Source organism: Haliaeetus albicilla, chromosome 3 (assembly GCF_947461875.1).
Source record: "Haliaeetus albicilla chromosome 3, bHalAlb1.1, whole genome shotgun sequence".
Taxonomy (NCBI): domain Eukaryota; kingdom Metazoa; phylum Chordata; class Aves; order Accipitriformes; family Accipitridae; genus Haliaeetus; species Haliaeetus albicilla.
In genome coordinates, this window is record NC_091485.1 from 4,334,955 (window position 1) to 4,361,327 (window position 26,373).

General features: G+C 38.1%; 1 protein-coding gene across 4 annotated transcripts in view; it reads right to left on the reverse strand.

The window, feature by feature from the left end:
- GALNT1 (polypeptide N-acetylgalactosaminyltransferase 1) overlaps positions 1–26,373 on the reverse strand; it is a 90,141-nt gene that overhangs the window by 9,250 nt on the left and 54,518 nt on the right. For 3 of the 4 annotated variants that reach the window (XM_069778712.1, XM_069778710.1, XM_069778711.1), the window contains 5 exons: positions 16,911–17,077; positions 10,482–10,689; positions 7,359–7,529; positions 5,811–5,928; positions 4,720–4,900 (listed from right to left, as the gene is read on the reverse strand). In XM_069778712.1, the coding sequence (XP_069634813.1) occupies positions 4,720–4,900; positions 5,811–5,928; positions 7,359–7,529; positions 10,482–10,689; positions 16,911–17,077 (845 nt within the window). Of the gene's footprint in view, positions 1–4,719; positions 4,901–5,810; positions 5,929–7,358; positions 7,530–10,481; positions 10,690–16,910; positions 17,078–24,242; positions 24,261–26,373 lie in introns of those variants that run through there. The other variant, XM_069778713.1, reaches the window with a different exon arrangement.

Below are 26,373 nucleotides of genomic sequence, written 5' to 3' on the forward strand. Positions count from 1 at the left end.
CGGTTTTCTGCCAATCACATGCTTTTTTTAACACATACGCTTAAAGATGTACTGAAAAATAAATATTGATAAGGCAAAAAAAAAAAATATCACACACCAAATCATCCAATCACACCATCACCAGTTCTTTTGTACTAATGTACGATTTCTCAGCACTTGCTTGTGCTGTCACTATTCTTGAAGTTTGGTATGCAGTACTAGACTACTCTGATTAGTAATATATAACAGTCTTCCCTTATACCTTTACAAAAACATACATATAATAATGTCTATCAGTAGAATACTCCTCCTTCAGTTTAATTTTCTTTGCCACTTTATATTTAAGCTTCCCATCAGTGGTGTTGCAACAGCTCTGCCATCCTCAAAATTTCAAAAGAGCTGAAGATTTGCTTGCCAAGTTCAATGTGTGGCAATATATTTATGCTAAACTGCTTTAAAAAAAAAAAGGCAGCATGATGTTTTCATCATGATTATAAATTGCTCAATCATTTTCAAAAGCACAGTATGAAAACTGTTTTATCTAAAACTAGTCTTCTGTTAAAAATCATAGAACTTGTTTGCATTTGGTATTATGAAACTCGATAAGCAATAATCATTTAAAACCAATTTGAATAGCTACGTTATTTGCATTCCCAATTAATGCTGATAGGGAATACTAGCTGAAAAGAAGAAAACACGGAATCGCTCAGTACATATTTAGAACATAGGCATAGCTACATTGCAAGATGCAGACTCAATCCCTTCTCTGTCCTCCCTATCAACCATGAACAAAAACGTTATCCATTTCCAGTCTGTACATATTGAACCTTGACTTACCATTCTTGGCTAGAGACCAAGGCAGGCAACGATTAGAAACTAGACCTACTGATCCAGTTTTCAGGATAACAGGTCTATGTCTGTCGAGATGGCTCTTGCTCAGGTAATTCTGCAGTGCTGTCTTTTCAGGCCTTCTGCCTGTTCACTTAGCCCCAGTGCAACGCAAGATACCTTCTGGGGCAAACTTTTGGTCAACAATAAAATTAATTTCCCTACAAGCTAGACGAGGCTCTACCCCAGCTCACTGGAGCTGCTTTTCGGGATGCGTGCCGCTCACCAGCTGCGAAACCACACAGCCTGAAAATACCCATGCTTCACCTTTAGATTAACGATGCCAACAAATTCTGCAACTGTCAGTTTATCGTTAATTAGTAATGAGGAGAAGGTTAGGGGGAGGTAGCTGCAGTAAGCCAGCCTAATGCTTTGCAGCTGCTGCTGCAGAAAGGGGCAGCTTTCCCTTGCTCAGCTTCAGATTCCTGCTGCACCTCCGGTGTGACACAGGTGCTAACGTAACCAGCAGAGCGCCAGCCCCCAGGACAAATAATCCTGACAAGTTCAGCAAGTCAAATCAGTTGACACAGGTGAACAATCAACAAACGAAGGGAGGTGAAGCCCTACCACCTGCCATGAAAAGCAAGGCACTCCCCTCACAGCAAGCTGCTAGGCTGACTTTGCCACCTCGTGAAGCCTCACCTTGGACAATCCAGTCCTAGTATTTTAAACCGGAGAAAGCAATGAAAAGCCATCACTAGAAATAAAGAAGTGGCAGAGTCCGCAGAACAGAATGACCGGAGCCAGGAATCAGACTATTCACCTGCACATGCTGGATCTGTTTTCTCAGAGCCAAAAAGAAAACGGTCTGGGAAACAGTGCCCTGATGTAACTCACAACTGTGAGGAAAACTGTCAGCTAATGAGAAACGACTACAGCTAGTGCCATTACTGCCGTGGAGAATAGCTGTTGCTTGCAATGAGACAGGCTTCATTTCGGCTGAGCGGCAGCTGCTGCAACACTTTCCTGTCCAACTTCCATCTGTACCTAACCACTTCTAAGCAGAGAGATGGCTTCTAAAATGCATGAAAGCTTAAAACAGACAAGTAATTTCTACTAGGCTGTACTTACCAAAGAAAAAAGGATTACAGGCTTACTTTTCAAGAGGGCAGCTTTCCATTTAACTACATTACATCAATAGTAAAAAGTCTCTTGAGTTCCTATCATTCAAGCAGTAAGCCTTTTTTTTTTTTCCCCTCAGACAACACAGATTACACGAAGTGGGAAATCTACCTGAGAATCTTAGGTTTGCTTTCCTGGATCAATCCCTCTGCAATTCACTATCTTAGGGGAGCAGAAGAGAAAGGATATAAAGGAGGAAACAATTTCTTGTTAGCTAGGCTCAATGATGCCTGTCAGTATATTACCCTCCTTCAAAATCCAATTTTCTCATCCATGTCAACTAATGAGAAAAAACCTGGGTGCGCAGAGGATTGTCTGTTTTCCTCACTCATCTGCACCCAGGCTTGCAAACCAGCATCAGCTTAAAAATCCTCACCTTGCAAGAACACGTGGCACTATCACAGCAATATTGAAAGTACACATTGTACTAGCAAAGACTTTCACAGGCTGCATACTGTACTGTCAGAGGGTCACTACACCATCATTCTGCAAGAATTAAACATTTAAATTTTTATATTAGAAAGATACCTGGAAAAGCAGAGTATGGCTAAATGAGCCAATGTAGCAGAGACTCACTGAGTTCCTAAGACAACTATTCTCCAGAAGGACTTACTGAAATCTACACCGATGTTATTTGCCATCAACAGGTAAAACCAGGGTCTGCAACACTCATGTAAGGTTGGAGATACCCAGAATAACAACAGTAAGCTGTCTGTGAACTTGCCAAACCGGTAATCCTTTCTCGTTAATACCTACTGGCTCTCACAACTTACATGGATTGGGGGGGTGAGAGGCATAAGTGGCACCGAGTACTTTTATGGGTTTATTCTCTGAACAATAGGTATTACATCATAGCTAAGAATGATCCACAATACTAACCACTCTCTTCACAGCCCCAGGCAACAAACCAATTTCAGAATAACCCAGCTTATTTAGGTACCGTATAACCCTATTCTTGAAACACTTGGAAATTCTAATATCAAACTTCAGTGCAGTGCCAGTACAGATTTGGGTACACAAATGAGATCGTGTGCCAGTCGGCAGGTGCAGATGCTCTAAGAGGAGCTTGGCAAGAACACGTCCCTGTCCAACAATCATTCAGGCTATAAGCACACAAACTATGCAGATATGCATCTTTTGAAAGGAAAGAAAATATACAGTGCTGTTATAGATAATGGCTTAAGTTACTTCCACCATTTCAGAATATTTACCGTATTCTATTTTAAATTCTTTCATTCCTTTTCTCCAACAGGAGAATGCGTTCATATTCCACAACACTGCAAAGCCATGAAAGAAAGACCTATCAAAATAACAATCTTGCAAAATTCAAATAGTATAACTCCCTTTGTAGCTTACACTTACCGCATGAAACAGAAGGACTACAGAGATTACAAATAAAGTAACAAGAGCCTTACCATGGTGTTCAGTAATTTACATTTGTTTTTACAAATTTGGTTATTTTTATAGTTAGGTGTTCCAGCTACTTACTAGATTTTAAGATCTAGCTTGACACAGATGCATAAAAGCAATCTTAACCAAAACCAATTGCACCTATTTATATACAACTTTTCTGAATATCTATACATGTCATGTTTGGATTCATAACGCTTCATTAATAACAACACAGGGCTGTAAGAACAAACTGTTAGCTCTGATTTCACTTAAAAAGCTTTGAGTAGTATCAAGAATTTTTTTCTTAATTAAAAAAAAAATCTTAGTCTTATTTGAGTAATGCATTCTCTTAAGACAAAAACCACCACAAATCTGCAGTCACTTGTTCTCACAAGTATTCTTAAAACCTGTAATCTAAAATTTGACACCATTCAGACTAATACTGCATTGTATTACAGCTTTTAAATTGCAATACTAATGCAGGTTAATAAGCAAGTCATAAGAAAATACTAGTTTTAAAGATACGTCTTTGGAAAAGCAGAGATGGCATATAGAACTACCACTTAGTATTTAAAGTCGAATGTCTCTAATGTCTTAAGTATTTAGAAAGGATGTCCGTTGCTACCCAAAGTTTGTCTCTGTTTGTCTTTTTAAACAACAACAACAACAATATCCTGTAGTGGAAAGTAATAATTCAGTATTTCCCAGGCTTCCTTTCTTTCCCAGAAATTTTTTTTTTTTCAGAAAGTTTGAGTTCATAGGAAATTTGCTCTCATATTTTACATCCTCTTGTTTTGTTAACATCCATTTTAAGAAACATAATAAATACCATCACCGTCAAGTATATTGGCAGCTTGCCCCTATACTCTGGATAGTGAAGTGCAAACTCTACCAAGTCTGAAGATGTTAACTTTTGCCACTCCTGCTACAGAGTTTCACTTAAATCACTTCTGATCTATTCAACCTGGAATGCCTACAACACAGAAGCCAGAGGCCAAACTCCAGCACGTTATGAGATGTATTTGGATGGCTAGTTTTCAGCACTATTGTTGAGCTCTGACATTCCACTGAGCTTTAATTCTATCATACAGGAAGCTCATTCATAAATCATGTGTGCGTTTTAAAGAAAAAAAAATTAAAAAAAAAAGATATCAGGGTACATATCTGGCTAACAAAATTATTTTTCAATTACGACCTTCCTTTTTGTACATCTTACCTGGGTCTTGTCTTATGAACTTCAAAGCAATAACATCTTTATTTAAATACTCATGTTCTTTCCCAGTAGTAATAACATTTTCATTCTTAATAGGTATTTCTCATAACCAAAGACCTGCTCACCTGGGGAAATGATGTAAAAGAAGTTTTTAAATTCATCCATCCAGACTTCTGCAAGCCGCCTGTTATTTTTGTTGATTATCTGCCCTGTACCTCCTGGAAAAGTGTATGGTGTTGCTTTTCTGAACACATGCCCAACATGTGAACAAGTTACAATTTCCAAAGTGCCACCACACTGCCAGATCTGAAAGTGACAGAACAATTATTGCATAGCTTCAAGTCATTAAAAAAAAAAGTTTAAAAGTGTTAATCGCTTGCTTCTGTTCAAATTGGAGAAACAACATTAGTTGAGGTCTAGAACAAATACATACTGCATGGAAGAGACATTTTTGCCTGTTTCCTGCTCAACAGAAAGTTGCTTACAAGCCCGAGTAAGGTAGCGTAAGAAAGAGTACATCAGGCCTCATAGCAGTAATGCATCAGCAGGAGACTACTTCAGAGAACTGGGCAAGCTGACAGCGAAGGAAAAGGCTCACATGAATCACAGGGAAGTAAAAGGTGTGATCTGTCCAAAAAAGTCTATTATAAAATAGAATCTCTATGTAAAAAACAAAACAAAGCAAAACCCCCAAAACCAAACCAAACAACAAAACCCCACAGGTACACCTCCCAAGTGAAGTTTCTGAAAATATTTTTTATTTTGGACCTCTGAAAATGGCAGATTCAGAAAGCTGAACTATTTCAGAAGTATCCACCTACATACTCTGAGCTGGTAAGTAAAAACAAAAGGAAATAATGCTGTTCGGTAGGAACAAAAGCAAGAACAACACCGGTTAAGTCCACATCCAAATGAACACATGCAATCAGTATGTTAGGAAACAGCAAGAAGAGAGAGTTTGTAACAGAGGTGCTCACATCTCACTGATACATTAAACCATGCACTGAGGACATCACCCTTAATTTATGCTCCCCAATTAGCTTTTCTAACTGAACTCCTTTTAACACACACGCATTCATTCCTCAGAAGAGGAACCTGACGGGAAGCAAGCGCTAACTACAACAGGAGAGGACACTGATGCAGGCAGCAGATCCGTGTTTTACAGAACTCAAGATGCACTGTCCTGAGTAACAAAACGCTGAAGAGTTTTACTTACCCTGAAAGAGATTTCTAAGTTTTCTCCACCCCAAATATCCATTCCAGCATCATATGTTCCAATTTCTTGGAAGTAATCTCTGTCTATTGAAAAAAGACCTCCTGCCATTGTAGGTGTCCTGGGGGTGGGAGAAGACAAAAAAATAAGCGTCAGTAACTATAAAACCAGATACTTAAATATATTTCACGCTTACACTGACAAAATGGCTTTTTATTTCCCAAGTTCCTAACATGCTCCTTCTCAGCAGGCTTCCACCCAAATTCAGTTACCATTGATGGATGTACTTACTAGCTCAGCATTTTCCAGAGCTGGAACCAGTTAGTGACAGTTCTCCTTATTTTCTTACTTCAAATTGGAGTCTGGATAGAGAAACAGCCCCTAGAAAGCTGCTGCTGTTCCCGAGAAAGACTTCTGCCTCCAGTGCTCATAACTTATAAAAGAGTTTCTTACAAGAAATTTATACTTCTAGCAGCTGTTCTTGAAAAAGTTACGGGAGGCCATGAAGTGGCCTGCTTGCTTACACTATTATCGCTTCATACAAGAAAATTGTACAGTCAGGGTTACATCCAGATTTTCTTTACAAATTCCTTATTGGCAGAAAATATAAAACTGTGCTAGTTTCTCCTAACTTTAGCAACATCTCCCAGATTTCCATTTTTTTAGTCAACAAATACACAATAAGCAAATTATATATTAGGCTGACAATATAACTTTGTACTTCAAGTATACAAATTATTTACACTTTTAGCCTAAATGTTTTTCTATCACTAATCATTTTCCTGAAACACTTCGGGCTCCTTCTGAAAGACACATAAAATATATACTAGGTCACAGTCTAACTAAAAACTTATGTGGCTTTTTTCTCTTAAAAAGGAAACTGGGGTGGGGGTGGGAATACAATTAGCCATATCCTGAGAAGACCTCTGGATTTCTTAAATGAAAAGCAAACAAAAACCAGTAAAGGCCATATCCTCAACTTTATGGTAAGTAAATATTGCCTACTTTCCTGAACAGTAAGGCCAGAAAATGTAGGTTTGCAATTGTTAAAACATACACATTACTCAAGTTATCCATCTTTCTCCTTATCTTTGTCATAACATCTACATGACATGCAAGTATAAATTCACCTCCCATTCATGCTCTTTGAAGACATTAAATTTATATATGTATGCACACACACAAATGTATATACACATACATATATGCCAAAAATCAATGCATCTTTTCAAAGTATTGTTTACTTTGTTAGAATAAAAGATAAAAATAAGCTTCAATAAAAACCCATGCATCAGTATAAAAACTAGTTAAAAGCTAGTAATTCACCAGTAATTGACATAAAAATATTTCTAAAGTGACAAGCTGATTGCTTCCTTCATTGCTACCAAAAGTTCCCAACAACCAATCCATGTAAAAACTTTTATGCTGTTCCTTCAACCAGACAAAAATGATACTACAACACAATTCATTAAGTGCTTACAAGATTAACCTAAAAAGGATATGAGTAAACATCAGGTGAACATTTCAACCAGTTTAGTAATTTCTTATTACCTAACAGGAAGGGTTCGATCTCCTTTCCGTCGATCCATCTCTCTCTGAGGAACAGGATACCAACGAAAATTCAACTTCCAGTTGAATCCACCATAGGTCATGTCAGAACCTGCCATATATTCAAAGGTGTCATCGCTAATTACATCAATGATGGGACACACTACTGTTCTCCTAGAAAAAGGAAAGAACCAAAGCCTATTAATTAAAGTGTCAAAAAAGGTGTGTGTTTTTTTTTTTTTTTTAAATTTCAACACATACAGTTTAAATTTTCATAATGCCATCTCTTCAACAACAGTAGTCAATAAATTATTACCATGAAACGTACTCAAATTCTGTCTTGCTTATTAGAGTTAATTCATCTAAAGGAAAATGTGTTTTTCTGATACAACTTGGCAATACTAGCTCTTTTTTAAAATAGTATTTGCATTATTACGAGTACTTATATTCATCCCTCTGCAGATGGAAAAATTGATCACAGCTTTCTCAGCGGTACCCAGTAATTGTACAGAAAACAAGAGGTTTCTGTTTCTAGTTACATGGTCGAAGTGACTTGCATGATTTCAAACTAAAACTTGGTCATTAACTCTGGAAAGTATTCTTATAAGCCCTCAGGACGAAGAAATGATAGTCATTGTTAACTAAGTATAACTACTGCATCAAAGTCGACAGAAAGACGCCTCCTTGTCCACTGTCCTGCCATAATTAAGACAGATATTCACAGAAACTAATTCTAATCATCTTAAAGACACTCAAGTAACTGCCCTCAAGCAGGCTGCCTCTCACTGAAAGCTCTGTAGAAAGATTCAAGGGTTGCAACTAAATTTAAAGGACTTTAGTTGAGCCATTTGCACAACCTGTAACAATTTATGTATCGTAGTCTCACAAAAGCGTATTAATGATAACTTAAAGGTTAGTATTATGTCTTAGCACAGTGCTGAACAAAGATTCTTTATTGCTCGTAGCTTTTTTTGTCATGTAATGCTATATACAAGCCAGTCAGTCTCACCTCTGTGCCCAGCAAGATCATGGAGCAGATCCTCCCAGAAACTACGCTAAGGCACATGGAAAATAAGAAGGTGATTTGTGACAGCCAACATGGCTTCACTGAGGGCAAATCATGCCTGACAAATCTGGTGGCCTTCTACAATGGGGTTACAGCATTGGTAGATAAGGGAAGAGCAACTGGTGTCATCTATCTGGATTTGTGCAAAGCGTTCGACACCGACCTGCATGACATCCTTGTCTCTAAATTGGAAAGACATGGATTTGAAGGATGGACCACTCGGTGGATAAGGAATTGGCTGGATGGTCACACTCAAAGAGTTGCGGTCAATGGCTCGATGTCCAAGTGGAGACCAGTGACAAGTGGCGCTCCTCAGGGGTCGGTATTGGGGCTGGCACCGTTTAACATATTTATTGGCAACTCGGACAGTGGGATCAAGTGCATGAAACTCAGCAAGTTTGCCGACGACACCAAGCTGTGTGGTGCGGTCGACACGCTGGAGGGAAGGGATGCCGTCCCGAGGGACCTTGGCAGGCTGGAGAGGTGGAACTGTGCAAACCTCATCAAGTTCAACAAGGCCAAGTGCAAGGTCCTGCACACGGGTCAGGGCAGTCCCAAGCACAAATACAGGCTGGGCGATGAGTGGATTGAGAGCAGCCCTGCGCAGGAGGACTTGGGGGTGTTGGTTGACAAGAAGCTCAGCATGATTTGGCAATGTGCATTTGCAGCCCAGAAGGCATATTCTGGGCTGCATCAAAACTAGTGTGACCAGCAGGTCGGGGGAGGTGATTCTGCCCCTCTGCTCCGCTCTGGTGAGACCCCACCTGCAGTACTGTGTTCAGCTCTAGGGCCCTCAAATTAAGAAGGACATGGACCTGTTGAGGCGAGTCCAGAGGGGGGGCCCAAAAATGATCAGAGGGCTGGAGCACCTCTCCTATGAAAACAAGCTGAGAGAGTTGGGGTTGTTGAGCCTGGAGAAGAGAAGGCTCCGGGGAGACCTTATAGCAGCCTGCCAGTACCTAACGGGGGCCTACAGGAAAGATGGGGAGGGACTTTTTACAAGGGCATGTAGTGATAGGACAAGGGGTAATGGCTTTAAACTGAAAGAGGGTAGATTTAGATTAGATGCAAGGAAGAAGTTCTTCACTGTGAGGGTGGTGAGGTGCTGGAACAGGTTGCCCAGAGAAGGCGTGGATGCCCCATCCCTGGCAGTGTTCAAGGCCAGGTTGGATGGGGCTTTGAGCAATCTGGTCTGGTGGAAGGTGTCTCTGCCCATGGCAGGGGGGTTGGAACTAGGTGATCTTTAAGGTCCTTTCCAACCCAAACCACTCTGATTCTATGATTTTGTAATGTTAAATTTTAAAAGTGATTTTTATCTATAACCATAAGAACAAACCAGATATCTGTAACTTAATATCTAGTCTATTTAATATGCCATTTACTAACAGACTAGTGTGCAACTACAGAGTTACTGCTCAGATGTATGAATGTTTTATAGAGTAGACCATACTTTCACTTCCCCCCATACAATTTCCATCACACTATCATGGATGTAAGTGTTGCAAGTGCTGACTTATGATAGAAATACAAAGCTATATTACTGCAGTGTAGATCAGTATGATTCCAGTAACTATTCTAGCTTTAGAAAATACACCCCAGAAGTCCAAGTCACAGCACAAATTTCCACAATACAAATACATTACGAAATAAAGAAACCACAATGAGAACCTTAAAACAGTAAACCTGACAGCTCTTGCTCACAGTGTTGGCGTCACATGAGATCAGGGCTCCATCTCTTCCTCAAGAATATCTTCCCAAATTCATGAAGGAATGGGCCAGGCTGCAGATGGAAGACCTCAAATTCCACTGCTTTCTCAAATCCACTCATGCTCAGGTCCTCTGCTATTTAACACATTATCCCATGCACCCCAATATAAGCTTCACTTTAAACCAAGTTTTCTTTTTTAGAAGTTGTACTGAATTAGCCTTTTGTCCTTACACCAATAAGAATTTATCCAGCCCTTCAGAAAGTAGATATTTGCTTGTAGGCTCTATTGCAACACTTGGAGCATTTCTTAATAACCCAAAAAACCAACGTGGACCAACAGATGGATAATTACCTGTCAGCTTTGATCCTTGCCAGCAGAGGTTCAAGCCAGCCTACTGTACATTCACAATGAGCATCTAAGAAGGTGATGACCTGGCCTTTAGAAGCAGCAGCCCCCTTTAATCTGGCTCTAATCAATCCAGAACGCTGTTCCATTCGAATCACATGAACAGGTACTTTTAATTTTTTCACATAATTCTCCAGCGGTCTTTTCAAGAAGTCTGCAAAGAATGATGAAAACCATGGAAACTGTCAGTTACACAGTTCAGCTTTTTTTTTTTTTTTGATGAAGAGACTTGAATTAAGAGACATTTCCTCATTTCTTTTCTATCCTTTTCCTACTTTCTCAGTTTCCTCTGCTGCTTATTCTACACTTCACAATATGCTCTTTCAAATCTCCATGTGTTCCACTTGCTAGAGCAGGAAGTTCTTCCTCCTCTTCATTTCTTCACTATGGAAAACACAAAAATGAAGAGAGTGTAGAATGCTTACACAGAAACAAGACAGGATAGGCAAGTTTTTATTATGGAGTAGATGTGACTCTTACTTTCAAAAACATAGGCATAAGTGCTCTTGGACATAGCACTTCACTACCAAGAAAATACAGAAAATGATCCAACTAGCTGAACATAATGAATTACCTCCTACAGGAATGTAACTTACAGATAACTTCTCTGCAAGCAGTTTAAATCATGATCAAACTCACTTTTCAATTGTGCTTTCTCTAGATTTTTCTGGCTAATATTTTTTTCTATTACATTATCACTGTAACACCTAAAACCAAAAATAAAGACAAAATCAGAAACGAATATCTGTAACACCAACAAACCTCTGCTTAGCTGAGGAACAAATTATTCAAAATAGAACAGGCATAACTGACTACCATATGCCTAAGGACTAAAAATTACTTGCATTACAAAGAGCTGCCAAATTAACAAATTTCCCATTGCCAGGCACAGTTTTTGTCCATCACGAAAAATTAGACTATGATGGATGATGCCAAAGGAAGAACAAAGAATTGAGGGAGAATGCAATTGACAGTCACAGAAACAGACTTCTGCAATAACTTGCAGATTTCAAATCTGTAAAAAAGGCAAAATAGTCTTATAACACAGCTACGGAATATATTAGATTATACATTCAAAGCACATGGGAGTTGTACTACAACAGTGCAAAGCCTGCAGTAGGATTTAGCGTAAGATAGTAAGTACCTCATACAAGAGTAAGTGTGACACTGGAGGGGGGAAAAAAGGCACAGCATGAACTCTTAGTGGCTGTTTTGTAAATCTCAAGAGGCAGAGTTGACCTGAGGGTGATTACCATTCCTTACCACTGCTCTGGATGAATAAGTTCTAATTGACTCCTCATTTTTTAATGTGCATTGTTGGACTGTCACTAAAACCCACAGAAATAAGTTCTGACACATCTTGAAAGCTGAACTGTGCTAAAAGAGCCTAAGAGGTTGATAGATCTTAAATAATTGTCTCCAGAGAAACTCAAAGCAAGTTAACTCTCATTTTGCATATTAACAGAGACTCACATGAATACGTGTTTATTAGTACAAACCAAGTGTACATGTCTGAACATTTTGCAGGCCTTTTGCGGTTGAGCACAGAGATCACTTGGCTGACTGAGTCTGTAGCAAATATAATCTCACCTCTTTACAGTGTAGCTTTCCAAAGCCACTAATTTAAAATAACTAGTATCACGGTAACGTTTATATTTTTAATGTATATGGCTTCTACAATATACACAAAGAGAATAAAACAGTGAAGCATTTCTTTCTATGCTAACCATCTCATGAGCAAGTCACACAGATCAGCATGTTCCTCTGCACATTTCAGGTGTAGTACTGATGAGCTTTAAAAGTAGTTCTAACCACTTAAAGCTGAATGAATGTGGGCTGTGACATTGGTCTCTGAATGCACAGTTACATTAACAAAATGGTAAAATACTGCCAGGAGGAAAAGAGAAAGATTTCAATAGTATAAGTGCAGCCAGTCAAGAACAAGCATAAACCAGAAGGTTCTATTACAGAAAGTCACGGTCAACGTATTGCATATAAAAATCTTAAGTCCTACCTACATTTTCTCTGTAAAGTATTTCAAATTTCAGTTTATCTTTTCAAGTTCTTTTAAATTTTTTTTTCTCCAAGAAACAATCACAGACGTGTGCAGTGTTTTCACTACGGAGGGAACAGGGTTAAGAACAGTCCTTCTCCCGTGTTTAACCCTGTCCATAAAAATACTCGTATGAACTACCACCTTGTTCAAAACTTCAGAAGGGAGTATTCCCAGAAACAAAACATTGTGCCAGACATTCAGTAACTGTGCCCTTAAAATATTACCAGAATTTCAGCAAAATAAGCAAAAAGGTAAAGCTTGATGTCTCAGCCCTACAAAAGGCATGGAAATAACTCAGGCATCAAGATTTCTGGTGTTGCTCTGCTACCAGCAGTTAGGGCTAAAAGCTCCAATCCAAGCAGCAATTTTCCCTCCAGAGCACTGTCTCTTAGAGCAATACACATCCCTCCCTTAGTTCAAGTAGCAAGAGTCTAGGGGTTTGGACTAGTCATACACCCAGAAACTGGTACTAGTTTCTTGGCAAGAAAGAAGTCTCTCAAGGCGAGAACTGCTTTTTTCTTTTAAAAAGAGTATTTGAATAGTCTTTTAATGCATGGAATACATTTTGGCCTACAAAAAAAGCCAGAATCAAGCTGTAGAGATGATTTTCTATACAAACCTATTGGTCATATTTATACTAAATCCTATATTAAACACTCAGATGAAAAGTTTTATGCATCACAGAGTCAGCTATTTACAAGTGACCCAGGATGACAGCTGAGTAAATTTTTAGCATTGCGTCATACACTTCAAACAGAGTGAGGTTTGATAATATTAAAAAAACCCAAACAAACCAACCCAAAACCCAAACAAAAAAAACCACAAATACTTCTACTTGAAAACAATAATAATTCAGGTATTTTCAGAGGTATAACTTTAGTTTCATTTAAGTCTTTTGGCTGGATATTCCTTTCAAACTTTTTCTGTATCAAAAGGGTGCATAATTTTACCTAGCAGTATGGACAGTTTAAAGAGCATCTTCTGTGGCAGTAGCAGAACTAAGAAAGCCAAAAGAGCAAATACATTCAGTTCAAGTCAAGTAAGTAAGTTGAAAAATACCTTGCCAATTCTATTACTGAGTCACATTCATATGAATATAAATGAAAAATTAAATTTCAAACTTTTTTTTTTATTAAACTACAATAAACCACAGATTTATCACATACAAGCATGCAAACAGTTTTAAGAAATGTGAATCTTTTATAAGACATTATTTGCTAGAATTTAGTTTAGGTTACATTGCTTTGGTCTGTATCTGTATAACTACTCCTGTTAGTGTATTCTATCCTAATGCAATCTGCCTACCACACTTGGCCATTCAGTGCTGACCTAGTTTTAAGTACTGACTAATCCTGATTTCTCCTGGTAACTTTTTTTTTTTTTAAAGTTACCAAAGATCCATACTTAAAAACTAAACATGCAATTCTGATCAGTAACTCGAGAACAATGTTACAGATATGTCGTTTCTCCAAAGCTCTCATTTTCAGTGTAAATAAGTGTGTGATATTATGCAAGTTCATTCTTCTAAGAGCATGACAGTAGCAGGTACAAAGTGTGCTTCAGGCAGACTGAATGCTTACTTTATTCCAATTAAATTGACTCTGATGCTAGAATTCAAAATACACTACTCAGGCTGAACATTTTCTTTTTCTGGAAAAGTCTGCTGGTTTAGTTCAACACAAACAGAATGCTTAAGTAGCATATGCTAAACCCTTCAAATTTTCAGGGATCATACCCTTCCGTTTTGTTTAATGTAAAAGCATGTTTGCTGGAACCATAACAAATTTTTGGAAAACAAAACAAAAAAACAACTTTCAGTAATTGTTGAAAATAACTACAAACAGAAGATGCCTGAGCGATCTGAAATGAAGATCACAGATTTCAAAACTAAATATTGGAACGGGTTCAATAACAACACCCAAAAAAGTCTGAAATGCTGTATCTTTCAGCCTGGAATTAAGTTCCCTTGCTTTTATTACCCAACTCAAACCCAGGACCAGAAAAGTTATCTAGAGGAAGCCACATGCTTTTTTAACTGGACTATAATTCTACTTCATAATGAGGACATGGCTTATTGCTATGTTAAAATTGATTTTTTTCTAAAACAGAAATTGAAGAGGCAAAACCTAAGAAATATTATGTCTACATTATTTTAATATTAGCTTGCTCTTTGTTTCTAGATCATATTGAAAGCTGACCTGTCACAATTAATCACCAGCACTGATTTGAATTAGTGCCAAGGACTGTTTTGACAAATGAAACGGAGCACACCTGCGATAAACTTTGTTTTCCTAGCAAGAATCTGTGCACAAAAGCTAACCAACCAAAACAAACATACTACCTCTGTTCCATTAAGGAAGCATATACCTGGACAATAACTTAGTATAGGTACTCAAAATCCAAATATCAACATCCGTGATAAAAGAAGGATTGTTCCCTGGGAACAACTCCAAGAGAAGTGAGAGGTTTCACACGCACTAGAACCAAAGAAATGTGGAATTTTTTAGAAAGGTTGAAAAACTGCAAGAAATTTAGGGGTGTAATTATACATTCCCCACAAGTCGAAACAGTGAAAATTTGACCTTTTGCCTTTCTAAAAGCAAAACCTAATCCCATCTCTCTCATCTAATCTGGAATACATTTATGTGGTAGCCTTGCCCTTTGCATGGGCATTCCTCCTCCGCTGCCAGAGCGTATTTGTATTCAAGACCTCTGTCCCTTCTTCCAAATTGCACCAAAATTGGCTGAAGCAGCTGAAGTTAACATCAGGTAAGAAAGCAAAAGCAAGTGAGGGTGCCCGAGAGAGGAATGGAACACAGACTGATACAAGTGCAAACACAACCTGAGTGCATGAGCTACGCTTCCATAGAAAAACAGGCTGGTCAGAGCTCAGTTAGCCGATACGATCTTTCTTTAGCCTACTCAGCTACTCCACAACCAGCTGTACTCTAGACCTGCATAGTTTGGAATAAGTCAGTTAATATGCTAAGGCATCCTACACACATGCAATCTGAAGAAAAAAAACCTCATTGTACTTTCTACCATGTTAGACATGAAGTGCAAAAATCCACTCCTGAAGTTCTTCAGCTACAAAAACTCCTGTTAAGCATTGTAATCCACGCACCATAATGCTACTTAGACCATATGATCTGAAATCCAGTGTCCCTCTTCATACATATATCTCGTTTGGACAGATCTTGTTGTCTGCACAACAGTCAGCCGACTTACTCTGGAGTTGGAATTACCATAAACAGGAGAATATGGATTTTGCATCACTTGAATCAGAAGCATCAGGCAGAGATGTCAGCATGGTTGGTGTAAAACCCTTCCATAACTAAAGCATGGGAATTCCTGCTGATACAGATTAACAGCCTACAGCTGGTGGCTGCCAAGACTTTTTTCTAGTGGCCTATTTCTAGTGGCTATTAGTCCTAGTGGAAAACTTTCAATGTTGAAATACAGGGGGGGGAAGTGACTTGGTGTAAAATTATAGAAATATTTTACATTAAAAAAAACCCGTAAATAACCTGTCATCTCCATTTACAAACACAAGAAAAATACCCCCAAACATCCCTCAAGTTATACTTTATAACCCATATCACTGAGGAAGATCAAGCAAAGAAGCCAAATATCAACTATTAACCAAAATGAAGTATCAAGTATGGTCTAGAATATTATTTTTATTTCTACTATATTGTAATTTACAAAATATACAAAAAGAGTAAAATCTAAAGAAAGTTATTTTATTTTAAGAAAAAATCAGTCTCAAGTTTTGTCTATTAATTTCATTACATATAGAAAGTTTCATTCTGTAGCATAGAGTTTTCATCTGGAGCACTAGTTATTAATAAGTGGAATCTCTTACAACATAGAAACTGAATTTCAACTTCCTATGAACTGAATAATCAAAATTAATCCCTCTGAACACCAAGCTTGATGGCGATAGTGATAGTGAATTTGGATGTGTGTGAGGAACACAGTTGCCTTTGCTATTATTCACAAGGTGATTTGAGTATTAAATGCCTTCAAACTTTAGCCATGTGTTAAAATCCTAAACACAGAACATGAAAGCTGTAACTGGATAAACCCGCTAGCAAACACGAACTCTACACTGTCAACAGAAAAGTAAACAGACAGATAAACTTATACTAGCTTTCAGTGGAGAATGACCCACCTGTATTTCAAAATGGGCATTGCTTACTCTGCCTTCCCCTGCCCCAGCTACTGCGTCTTGCTGAGGAGAGCTAAGACTGATTTTTTACGGTCTCAATTTTTGAAGCAAAAAGAGCAGCAAGCTAAGGCATTGACGTTATCGTTACCTCTTTCACTGGCATCATCGACGAGGACGATTTCTTCCAGCATGTGTCGTGGTGACCGGTTTATCACACTATGAACAGTTCGTAGAAGAGTGCTCCAAGCCTCATTGTGAAAAACAATGACAACGCTCGTCGTGGGAAGGTTGTCTACATACACCTTTGTTTTACACCTATAAACAAAAATAAGGCATATATTTGTAAAGGTCAAGGCTTCAGTTAGAATGGCAATTTTGAGGTTTATTTCTGAGTATCAATACTAACATTCATGATATATCAATTGTATGCAAAGAATGACAAAGGAGCAAACGGTGCACAGGTTTATATTTTTACCTAAAAACCACCCTGACTTTTATGTATACCTCTGTGTATTCCATCCTACCACTAAGAAAGGAGAACCTCAATTCAATAACCAATTCCAGAAATGAAAGCGACATCCATACGGCTAACACACAGAGATGGCAACAGATTATTTTATTTCCACTACCACTGTTTTGTGAAGAGTGGCATGTCCAGATACACTAAGCCAAGCCCCTAATTTAGGCTTGCGCTCCCTCAGAGGGCAAGGGGGAAACCCTAATACTGTAATGGGGCAGAGGGGGAATGGAAAGACACACGCAAGATAAGAAATGGTAAACTTAAACTAGGAAGCAAATGCAAGAAAAAGTACACAATGAACAAAACCAAATAATAACTAAAAGAGATAAAGAATTCTGGCACAGCTGATGTTCGGAAAAAGCCAAGACTACATGCATGCTCCCTATGATACCGGTGAGTTAAGTATATTTCATAATTTAATGTCTTTATATTACACAAAGAGGGTGTTGTGGTTTTTTTCTCCTCATTGTATACATGTTTGGTTCATCAAGTTAAAAGAGAATTATATTCACATTACAAAAGTTTCCATGGAAGACCATAGGTTTAGCTCTCCTAACAGCGCATAGAGGACATTTACACAAAATATGACATACACACCAAGTAACCCCACATGCAGCAAATATTTTACACTCCACAGTACTATTTTAAAACAAGTGATATTTCCAGTATCTCCTAGAAAAATCAATACGCTGTACATAAAGTACTCTTAAACAATTCTGAAAATACAATTCTGCTCTAAAAAATAACCATGCAAATTTAAGTGTTCTCTGCACAGATCTGTTCCTCCCGCACATTCAAAATGACACACAAAAACTTACATAAGATTTGACAGTACTAAATCCTTTAAGAATCAAAAGGTAAAGATGTATGCAGACCTCAAGCACAAAGAAAACATTAAAGCGGAAAAAGAAATATATTCAATGGAGCTTCATTCCAACAAAAAAGCTTTTATTAGATCCCTAATTATTGAGTCGATTCACTGTAATGTAACCTGATCTAAATGCTATTAAAATACGTTAACAAGTATTCGTGACTATCAATCATCAGACAGCAGTGCTGTCTGAGGGCTTGAGACATACGTAGTGCATATCCTTTACCCTAAACATATAAAAACAATACTGAAAGAACAGCCTGCCAATACAAGACCGTAGTGTCAGCATCTAATCCCACGTAACCAGTGATACCAGGTATGTCAGCCAAAACTGGGTTCCCAACATGAATGTTTCATCTGCTGGATAATTTGGTTCGCCAGAGCTCTTCTAAAAGCGAGAGCAGCTCTCGTTGCACACAGGCATTTCACTCTGAGGTGGTGACAAAAGCCCAGTGTGTGCAGAAATCCCAGAAAAGATCACTAAGTCCAGGTACAATTCAAGAAATATCTGGCAGAGCTTCTGTGGAATCGTGTTTCATTTGAGAGTTGCAGCAGTAGGATCAGACACTATCTGTCTTCAATATTATACTTACTTACTTATGCAATTATGGCCAAATTTAATTGTTCACCACACTGAAGTGAACATCATAGGGAAAGCAGCCATATATCCCTACGTTTTCCCATTTAATTCACGTGGGAAAAAAAACTTGCAAAGCATGCCAGCTGATAAAGTTATTTCTGTGATAACACTTGAAAAATAACTTTTCATAAAAATGCTGTGAATTTCAGATGAAAAATTCAATCATCAGCCAAATAATTTTTCCCCCGTGTTTGTCACTTGTTCAGCCTATTTTGCTACTTTAAAACCAAATTCTTGATGTTTTATTCCTGCTGCTGCACTGCTCCCTAGACCAGAAAATAATTGTCTGATTGTAGACCTTCAGCTACAGTAGTAATACAAATCTACCAATTGTTCCTCTACTTTTTGGCAGAATATTTGTAAAAAAGTTGAAAGAAGCCCGTTCGCAGTTTTCTGTGAAAAGCAGTAACATGTCATTCACCAGGAATATCTTGCTGGGGTGGCCACAGGATCTACTATTGTAATACGAAATCTCTCATCTCCAGCCTTGCCTTTTTTATGGTTTTACAGCAGATTTTATTTTACTGAGGTCAAATTAATGAATTGTTACGACAAAAGCCAGCCAAGTGATCAGGGACCACCATGTTTATAAATCATTACGCTGTCCGAAGTATGAATGTATCATAATATTTAAGATCTGTCTTTGAAGAGGAACTCTTTAGCACTAAGAGGAAGGCTTACAGGGATTTTTCGGGACAACCTTACCCCCTGCAAAGCATTCTCACTGTCCTGTCCTGCAGAAGGTGAACATCCTCCTTTCCATAACGAGACTTGCCTAGTCTCACCCCCAGAGATCAACCCTTTCTGGGATAAAAATTTAAGAGCAACCCTACCCTGGCTTGTTTACCAATACGTAAAAGGCAGCCGTGTGAAACACAAGGGTGTTTCATAACAGAACTGGTTTGGAATTTTTGCATGCTATTCTTGATAAAGTGTTTGGTGTGAAGTTATTCTGGGAAGATTCGTTGATGCAGGCAGGATAAAGGAAAGAATTAACAGTACGACATCTGATTTTTAATACTGCTTTCACCTGCCTTTCTATATATACCTTTTAGCTATATTTGTACAAGTTTTTGTGAATATATACAAATAACCCCCCCTGTTTTTACTTTTGAAAACACTGACATACACTCCTTCCCCCCAGGAACATATTGCCGCAGAACATAAGACAAATAAAATAGAACAGTTGACGCCTGTGATTAGAGCATCAGCCTTCTATGTAAACCTCATGTTTTATCCTTATTAACAAACATTTAAATTAATAGCCCTTTTTGTCTTTCATTTGAAAACAAATTACGCCAGAAAGCGATTACTATAGAATTTAAAATAAAGCATTAGTTTCAGCCAACAGTTATGCAACATCAGTAGCAGAATATAACCATGAGGGCTATGACACATAGGGTATGAATTAAGGACAATTTGAATTTTAATTAACTACTAATACATTATGTTCCTTTTGTTGGATCATGCCTCAAACAGTTTTAAAATTGAGTGCATAATATTAGGAAGGCATACCATCTCCAGTAATTTAATGAAGTCTCCAAACGGCAGCTGAGAATGGCTACTTCACATGGCATACATCATCCTTTCCTTAATCTATGTCATTCACCATGCAAACTCTCGGCTAATGTGACTCCACAGATTATTTAAATTGTGGAAACTCCCCCAAAATGTCAGACATTTTAAATGCAAGCAGAGACTTACTGCCCTATTACCTAAGGACACAGAAGAAGAATAGGCCAGATTGTTAAAATATGATCAAGACAAAAAGCCTAATTAGTCTACATTTCTTGATGTACACATTCCAATGCTCAAACCAGTAATGTTCTTTATTTCATAGCAAGTCCCTGTCTTATGCACTGAACGCTGCATTAGCCTTGTACTCTTCCCTAATATTCGATTTCTTGCTTTCATGTAATTAGGAAATAAAATGGAAAATTAATCACAAAATAAAATTAAAGTTATCTGTGATCTTTAATGCACCATCAAAATCAGATTTGAGAAAAAAAAATTAAGTTTACAAGTTATACTTTTAAAAGTTGCTTCACAAAGGAGCCACAGGACTATGAAGACATGACTCTGCTCCGACCTTTGTAAGATGCTCATACACATTCTTCACAGAATTTCACCGTTTTGCAATTTTGCATCATATATTCAGAATACTTTGGCCCAGTTCCTTATAACTACATGGTTATTCCTAGGTCCATATCTCCCAATAGCACAAGGCAGTGTAACAGGTCCAAATCCTTCGTAACTTGAATTTAAGTTTAATGGACTAAATGCAAAGGAAGGACGACAGATCCTAACATATGTGTATAGCATCACTAGATATGAACAGTGACAGCAAAACAAATACAAGTTGTTGTCCCTAACACCCTGTAACCTGATTTCAAAGTTTTAAATCCATTACAAAAGTTTTTAAAACGGAAGGCCAAAAGCAACTATGAGTTGTGTTACACTTCTCCATTATCGTGACTTTTTGTGAAGGTGTTAATTGAATCTTATATAGATGCTCTGCACATTTTAGATAGGGAGATGTTCAGGAAAAAAAAATGTCAAAGAGAATTTTATTCAGTGGATTATGTATAGCCACTTGAAAACTACCTGATTCTACTTCAAATGCACCTAAAGAGCCTATGAATAAAGTGCTTTCCTACTTTCTCTTTCAGCCCAGGGTACAAATAATCAACAGGAGACATTACAAAAATAACCAGAGGAGACATCAAGTAAGGCAATTCCGTCCCAATAAAATTAAGCCATTAAGTCTCAGAGTTTAATTGCTGCTTCAGCACAGTCTTGCACGGAAAGAAGACAACTCTTCATTTTGCGCTTCCTACACCACCACAACCGTACGCTCTCCAGCTCTCCTCCGCATCTGCCAGACCTGCAAGCCTCTTCTCTCACGCCAGTGAACAAATGAGAAAAAACATACTTCACCACTTCAGGGACAGAAGAAATCTACCCAGCAATCTTACGAGATCCTTCATTTGAATTCCTCAGACGGTGAAGTTCTTCTGATACCTATCTGCTCTGCTCAGTGCCCGACTTCGAGATCAGTAAAGCTTACCCACGCCAGCCATCGGCACCCGAATTCCTGGCGTCTCTGCGTCTCGGGACACCACCCGTCGCGATGCTAATGCCACCTCGTTCAGTTTACCCTTGGGACTTTCACAAACACTTTAAATATTACCTTACAAAAATGCAGCTGTGCAGCCATCTCATTACAGATTAGCACTTGGCATTTTATCAATACTATGAAATTGTATTCATGGATCAATTTACTTAGAAATTATTCCTAAAACCCAAGATTGACTGCTACATGTGCAATACTGTCATGTCTTGAAAGACAAATTTTTACAATGTTAACAAGTGATCTGTTTGCATACCCTTCAAAGTCATGCTAAATCATTTCTGAAAGTAATGTAATAAAATGGGATTTAATATCCTGATAGCTCTTCAATACTTTTCTTTTATAGACTGAAGAATCACACCCCCCAAAAAAAGCTACAAACAGGATAGAGATCTTGTAGGAAATCAGTTACACACTACAATGACGTTTATGTAGCGAGGAAAACCTCATTCACTGAAGCAAAACATGGAAAAAAAAAAAATGCAGGTCATCTTCTAGAAAGATGATGTCATAATTAGATTCTGCATTAGAAATAAATGCTAAATTTCTAAATACTACAGGGCAGATCTCTACCCCTTCTTATGCTGCCAACAGGTTATTCTCCACAGAAGAGCAACGAGAGGGCAAGTAACATAGGAAGTTGTTGGGGTTTTTTTAAATATGGAATTTTCAAAAGGAGGCCACTCATGCTTACCTAATCACAACAATCAATAGACTCAGACACCACCTGAGCCATGATTTGCTACACCTGACACCAATTTTACTCCCAGATTCCACCAGCCTTTCATAGGAACAAGGCATGACCAATAATTTCCAGTGGCTCAAAAACATTTAACAGCAAAAAACCACGTATGCCATCCTTGTTTTCTAGCCCAGTGCACACAGCCCAGCACACTCTGATAAAGGACAGAGATGGAACACAAGCAGAAGCGTCTCCTGTGCACTAAGCAGCTCCGTTGGGAAATCCCAGTGGAACTCAGACCCGAGCTGATATGTGCAGTATGATAATGCGGTGCCAATGCATTTTTGAAAGCTGTACTAGCAACAGATTGGGGCAGGGAGGGAAACCTATTTAGTCATCTTACAAATTCAGTGCAATCTTTTATCTTGCATACTACAAACAACAGTTATAAATAAAAGCTGCAGTTATAAATAAGCTGCATCCCAGAACTTAAATTGGACAAAGGAATAATCCAAGTCTTGCTGAAAATCAGGTCAGAGCTGAAGTTTTGAGGAAATGTTACACAGCACAGCCCCTGTAATAAATCTGTTTAATATTACTGATGCAGTACAAACAGCGTACTCTTCGGTGTTAAAATAAATTAGAGTCTCTGGGAAGTAAGCATCAGTATCCTTAGACTTGAAAATATACATTTATTTTCTATTGAGATTACCAAATTTAATGCCAGATCAATAGAGAGGAAAATCAGAAAATCTGAACTCCTCTCATGAAACCTCAGGCTTTAATTACTGATATCTGATGAATATTGCTGCAGTGCCATAAAATGTCAGTACTCCATTGTTTACCTGTCCATTTGCCATAAGTTATATCCTGCGATAAAGTTGATGTAACAAAGCTGAGGCACAGCCATGCCCGACGCAAAAACTTCTCTCTACTTAAATCACAGATGAAAACACTTTCAAAATAAGACTCTTGAGAGTCACCCTGAAGCTGCAGAGACTGACCTACATTTCCATCAGAGAATAACGCCCTGTAGCAGGGGTGGCAGAGAAAGTGTCAAAACACTCCAGCAAGAACCACCAACACCCAAGTCAAGTGGTGTGTTTCTGGTAAACACGGACTTAGTCTTTCCTGGATATGAGCAACAGCCTCATGAGATCATTATGAATAAGGTGTTAATAAATCTGCTTCTGACATATATTTTAAGAATACCCCAAGCCCTCAAATTGAAGACAATCGAGCTGGATAAAGATCTAATTTTCACACAGAAACAACACAGCCAAAAGGGCTAAAAGCAAGCCTTCTGAGAAAGATGGAATCAGACTGTCGTAACATGCCAAACCACTTTTCACTACACAGGCTTTGCATACAACCACAGTTTTAACTTGTGGCCGCACAGAGAGAAAGCACTGCAGATAAGGTCGCAACAAAACTTCACGCTACCCCTGAAGCTGCTGCTTCCAATGAAATCTGAACAATTCCGTTTAGAAAGAGGTCTTCATTTCTATAATTCATATCACAACTCCAATTAATCCTTCTGAACAGGTAACCTGAATGCAGGCAAATCCCTTATGCTTATTTAAACGTTTCCATCCAGCCTGCTTAATGTCTGCCTTCGATAGTATTATGTAATTTACCTGACATCAAGAGTATGAAATTTTCCTTTCTTCTGATCTCAAAGATTTGGATATAAGAAAGGTCGCATTATCTCATGAGTCAAGTAGAAATCTTCTTTAGACCCTGGAAACAAAATCCAAAATGGTCCTTAAAACCATTGTGGTTACAGAATTCAAGCAGAATTTCACAAAAATAATTAGGTGCAATTGACAATTTTCCTTATCCTGAAAGTGATCCCAGGAAAGCATCTCTTGACAGAAGCAAAACCAATTCTGTCCTCAAAGACTGAAATTGAACCTTAAGTTCTCTAGCCAATTATTTTCCATACTTGACCTATCAATTTGAATAACGTTCAGGATATGGCTGCTCATCCAAAATGCAAGACACTCATAACTAAGAATGAGATTTCCAAGTGTTTGTGTGTCTATAAATGACACACACATGTATATATCTTTGCATACATACATCTCTCTCTCTCTCTCTCTAAAAAAAACAGTTTACAGGAAGGAAGCTTATTTTTTAAATGACTTTTTCCCCTCTAAACTTTCTCTAGGAAAAAGATTTATAGGTAATTTCTTCCACCTAACTTATTAAGTCAACATGAACAAGAACATTTCCAAATGTTGATTCTACACTGGGCCAGTAACAAGCTATATGCACCACAAAAGCCAGATGAAAAAACATTCCTTGCTTGAAAGAATTGTAAAGTCTTTAATACCTCACAGGCTTTCAGACTTCCAGCATGACACTGCTGAAAGTTACATTGCTGGTCATCAGATCAGCAGATTTCCTTTACAGATGCCAGGATAATTAACAGCCTGGATTTCTAGCTTGTAGCAAAACGTTGAATAAACTTCTGTAGTCTTCCCCCACCTGTGCTGACAACTTCGCTCTTTTTTATTATCTTTTACATCACTACGACCTGAGCTAAATGAATACCAAAAGTTCACAAAGCATATCACAATTTATGGAGCTATTTAAATCCCCATGACCTCATGGGGATTTCAATACACACTTTCTGCAAGAAAGTTCCCCCCCGTCCCCCCACATTCCACCTAGTCCGGTACAACTGTGGGCTGCTGCCAAAAGCAGTAATTCCACTTTTCACCATTACAGTTTTGTCCCATCCCCTTCTTTGTGCCAGATCTGGTAATCATACAGCTGCTGGGTATGTTGCTTCAGTTTGCTGATTCAACAAAATATACTTTTTTCCCCTTTTTGTTGTGCAATCCTCCACCCAGTCAGTGAACGCCAAGGCCACACAATCGTCAGATCAGTATCAACAGAAGCAGTGGAAGATTTCTTTTGGTTGCAGTCCACATTTACACCAGATTATATGTAGTATAAAACTATCCCCTTAGCCCTTCTCCTGAATTAAAATACTTAAAAAGAAAAAAGAGAGCACACCTTCACAACCCTCTCATGGAAGTAAATATTTCAAGTGCTGCCATTAAAAAAACACGTAAAATGGAACTCAAATGTGTGACAAGAGCATGCTCTTGCATGTGTGCCTTTACTAGTTTCACCATGAATAGGTTTACTCAAACTATTTTCCTTACACAGAGATTGTGTAAGTTTTAGGAATGTGTCACATTATGATTCAACTGTAGTATCTTAAAGTATAAAGCAAATCAATTTGTTTTGAGAAGTTAAAAATCCAAATTCCAGTGTATTCTGACATGTATATTTCAGGCTTAAAATCAACAATACATTTTTAAAGCACACCTATGAGAACCAGATTGCAGTCCCATAACTGAAAAGCATTATATTGTATCATATAATTAACAGTGCCTAAATCTAAAGCTTAAATCTAAACATGGTTCTTTCTAAGCAAAGAAATGACAGAATTAGTCACCTGAAGGACTTACTCAGAAAGGAGCCCAGCATAATTGCTATAAACTCGACAACATTTACATAAGTTAGATGTAGAACAGCAGCTTTTAACCCCAGAAAAAAAATTGTCTACTTTCTCCCGATTGTGAAAGTAAGCTTAGCAGCAGGAACTGAGCAGGGTAGCTTGATTCAGCAAAAAAGCTTTAAATAATAACTTAAACTGACCACATTACTGCACTAGTTGAATATTAAGGTCTTAGAGATCTGCATCTTATTTTTCTATTAAGTGGCTGAAGTCATAGTTTATATTAATTTAGA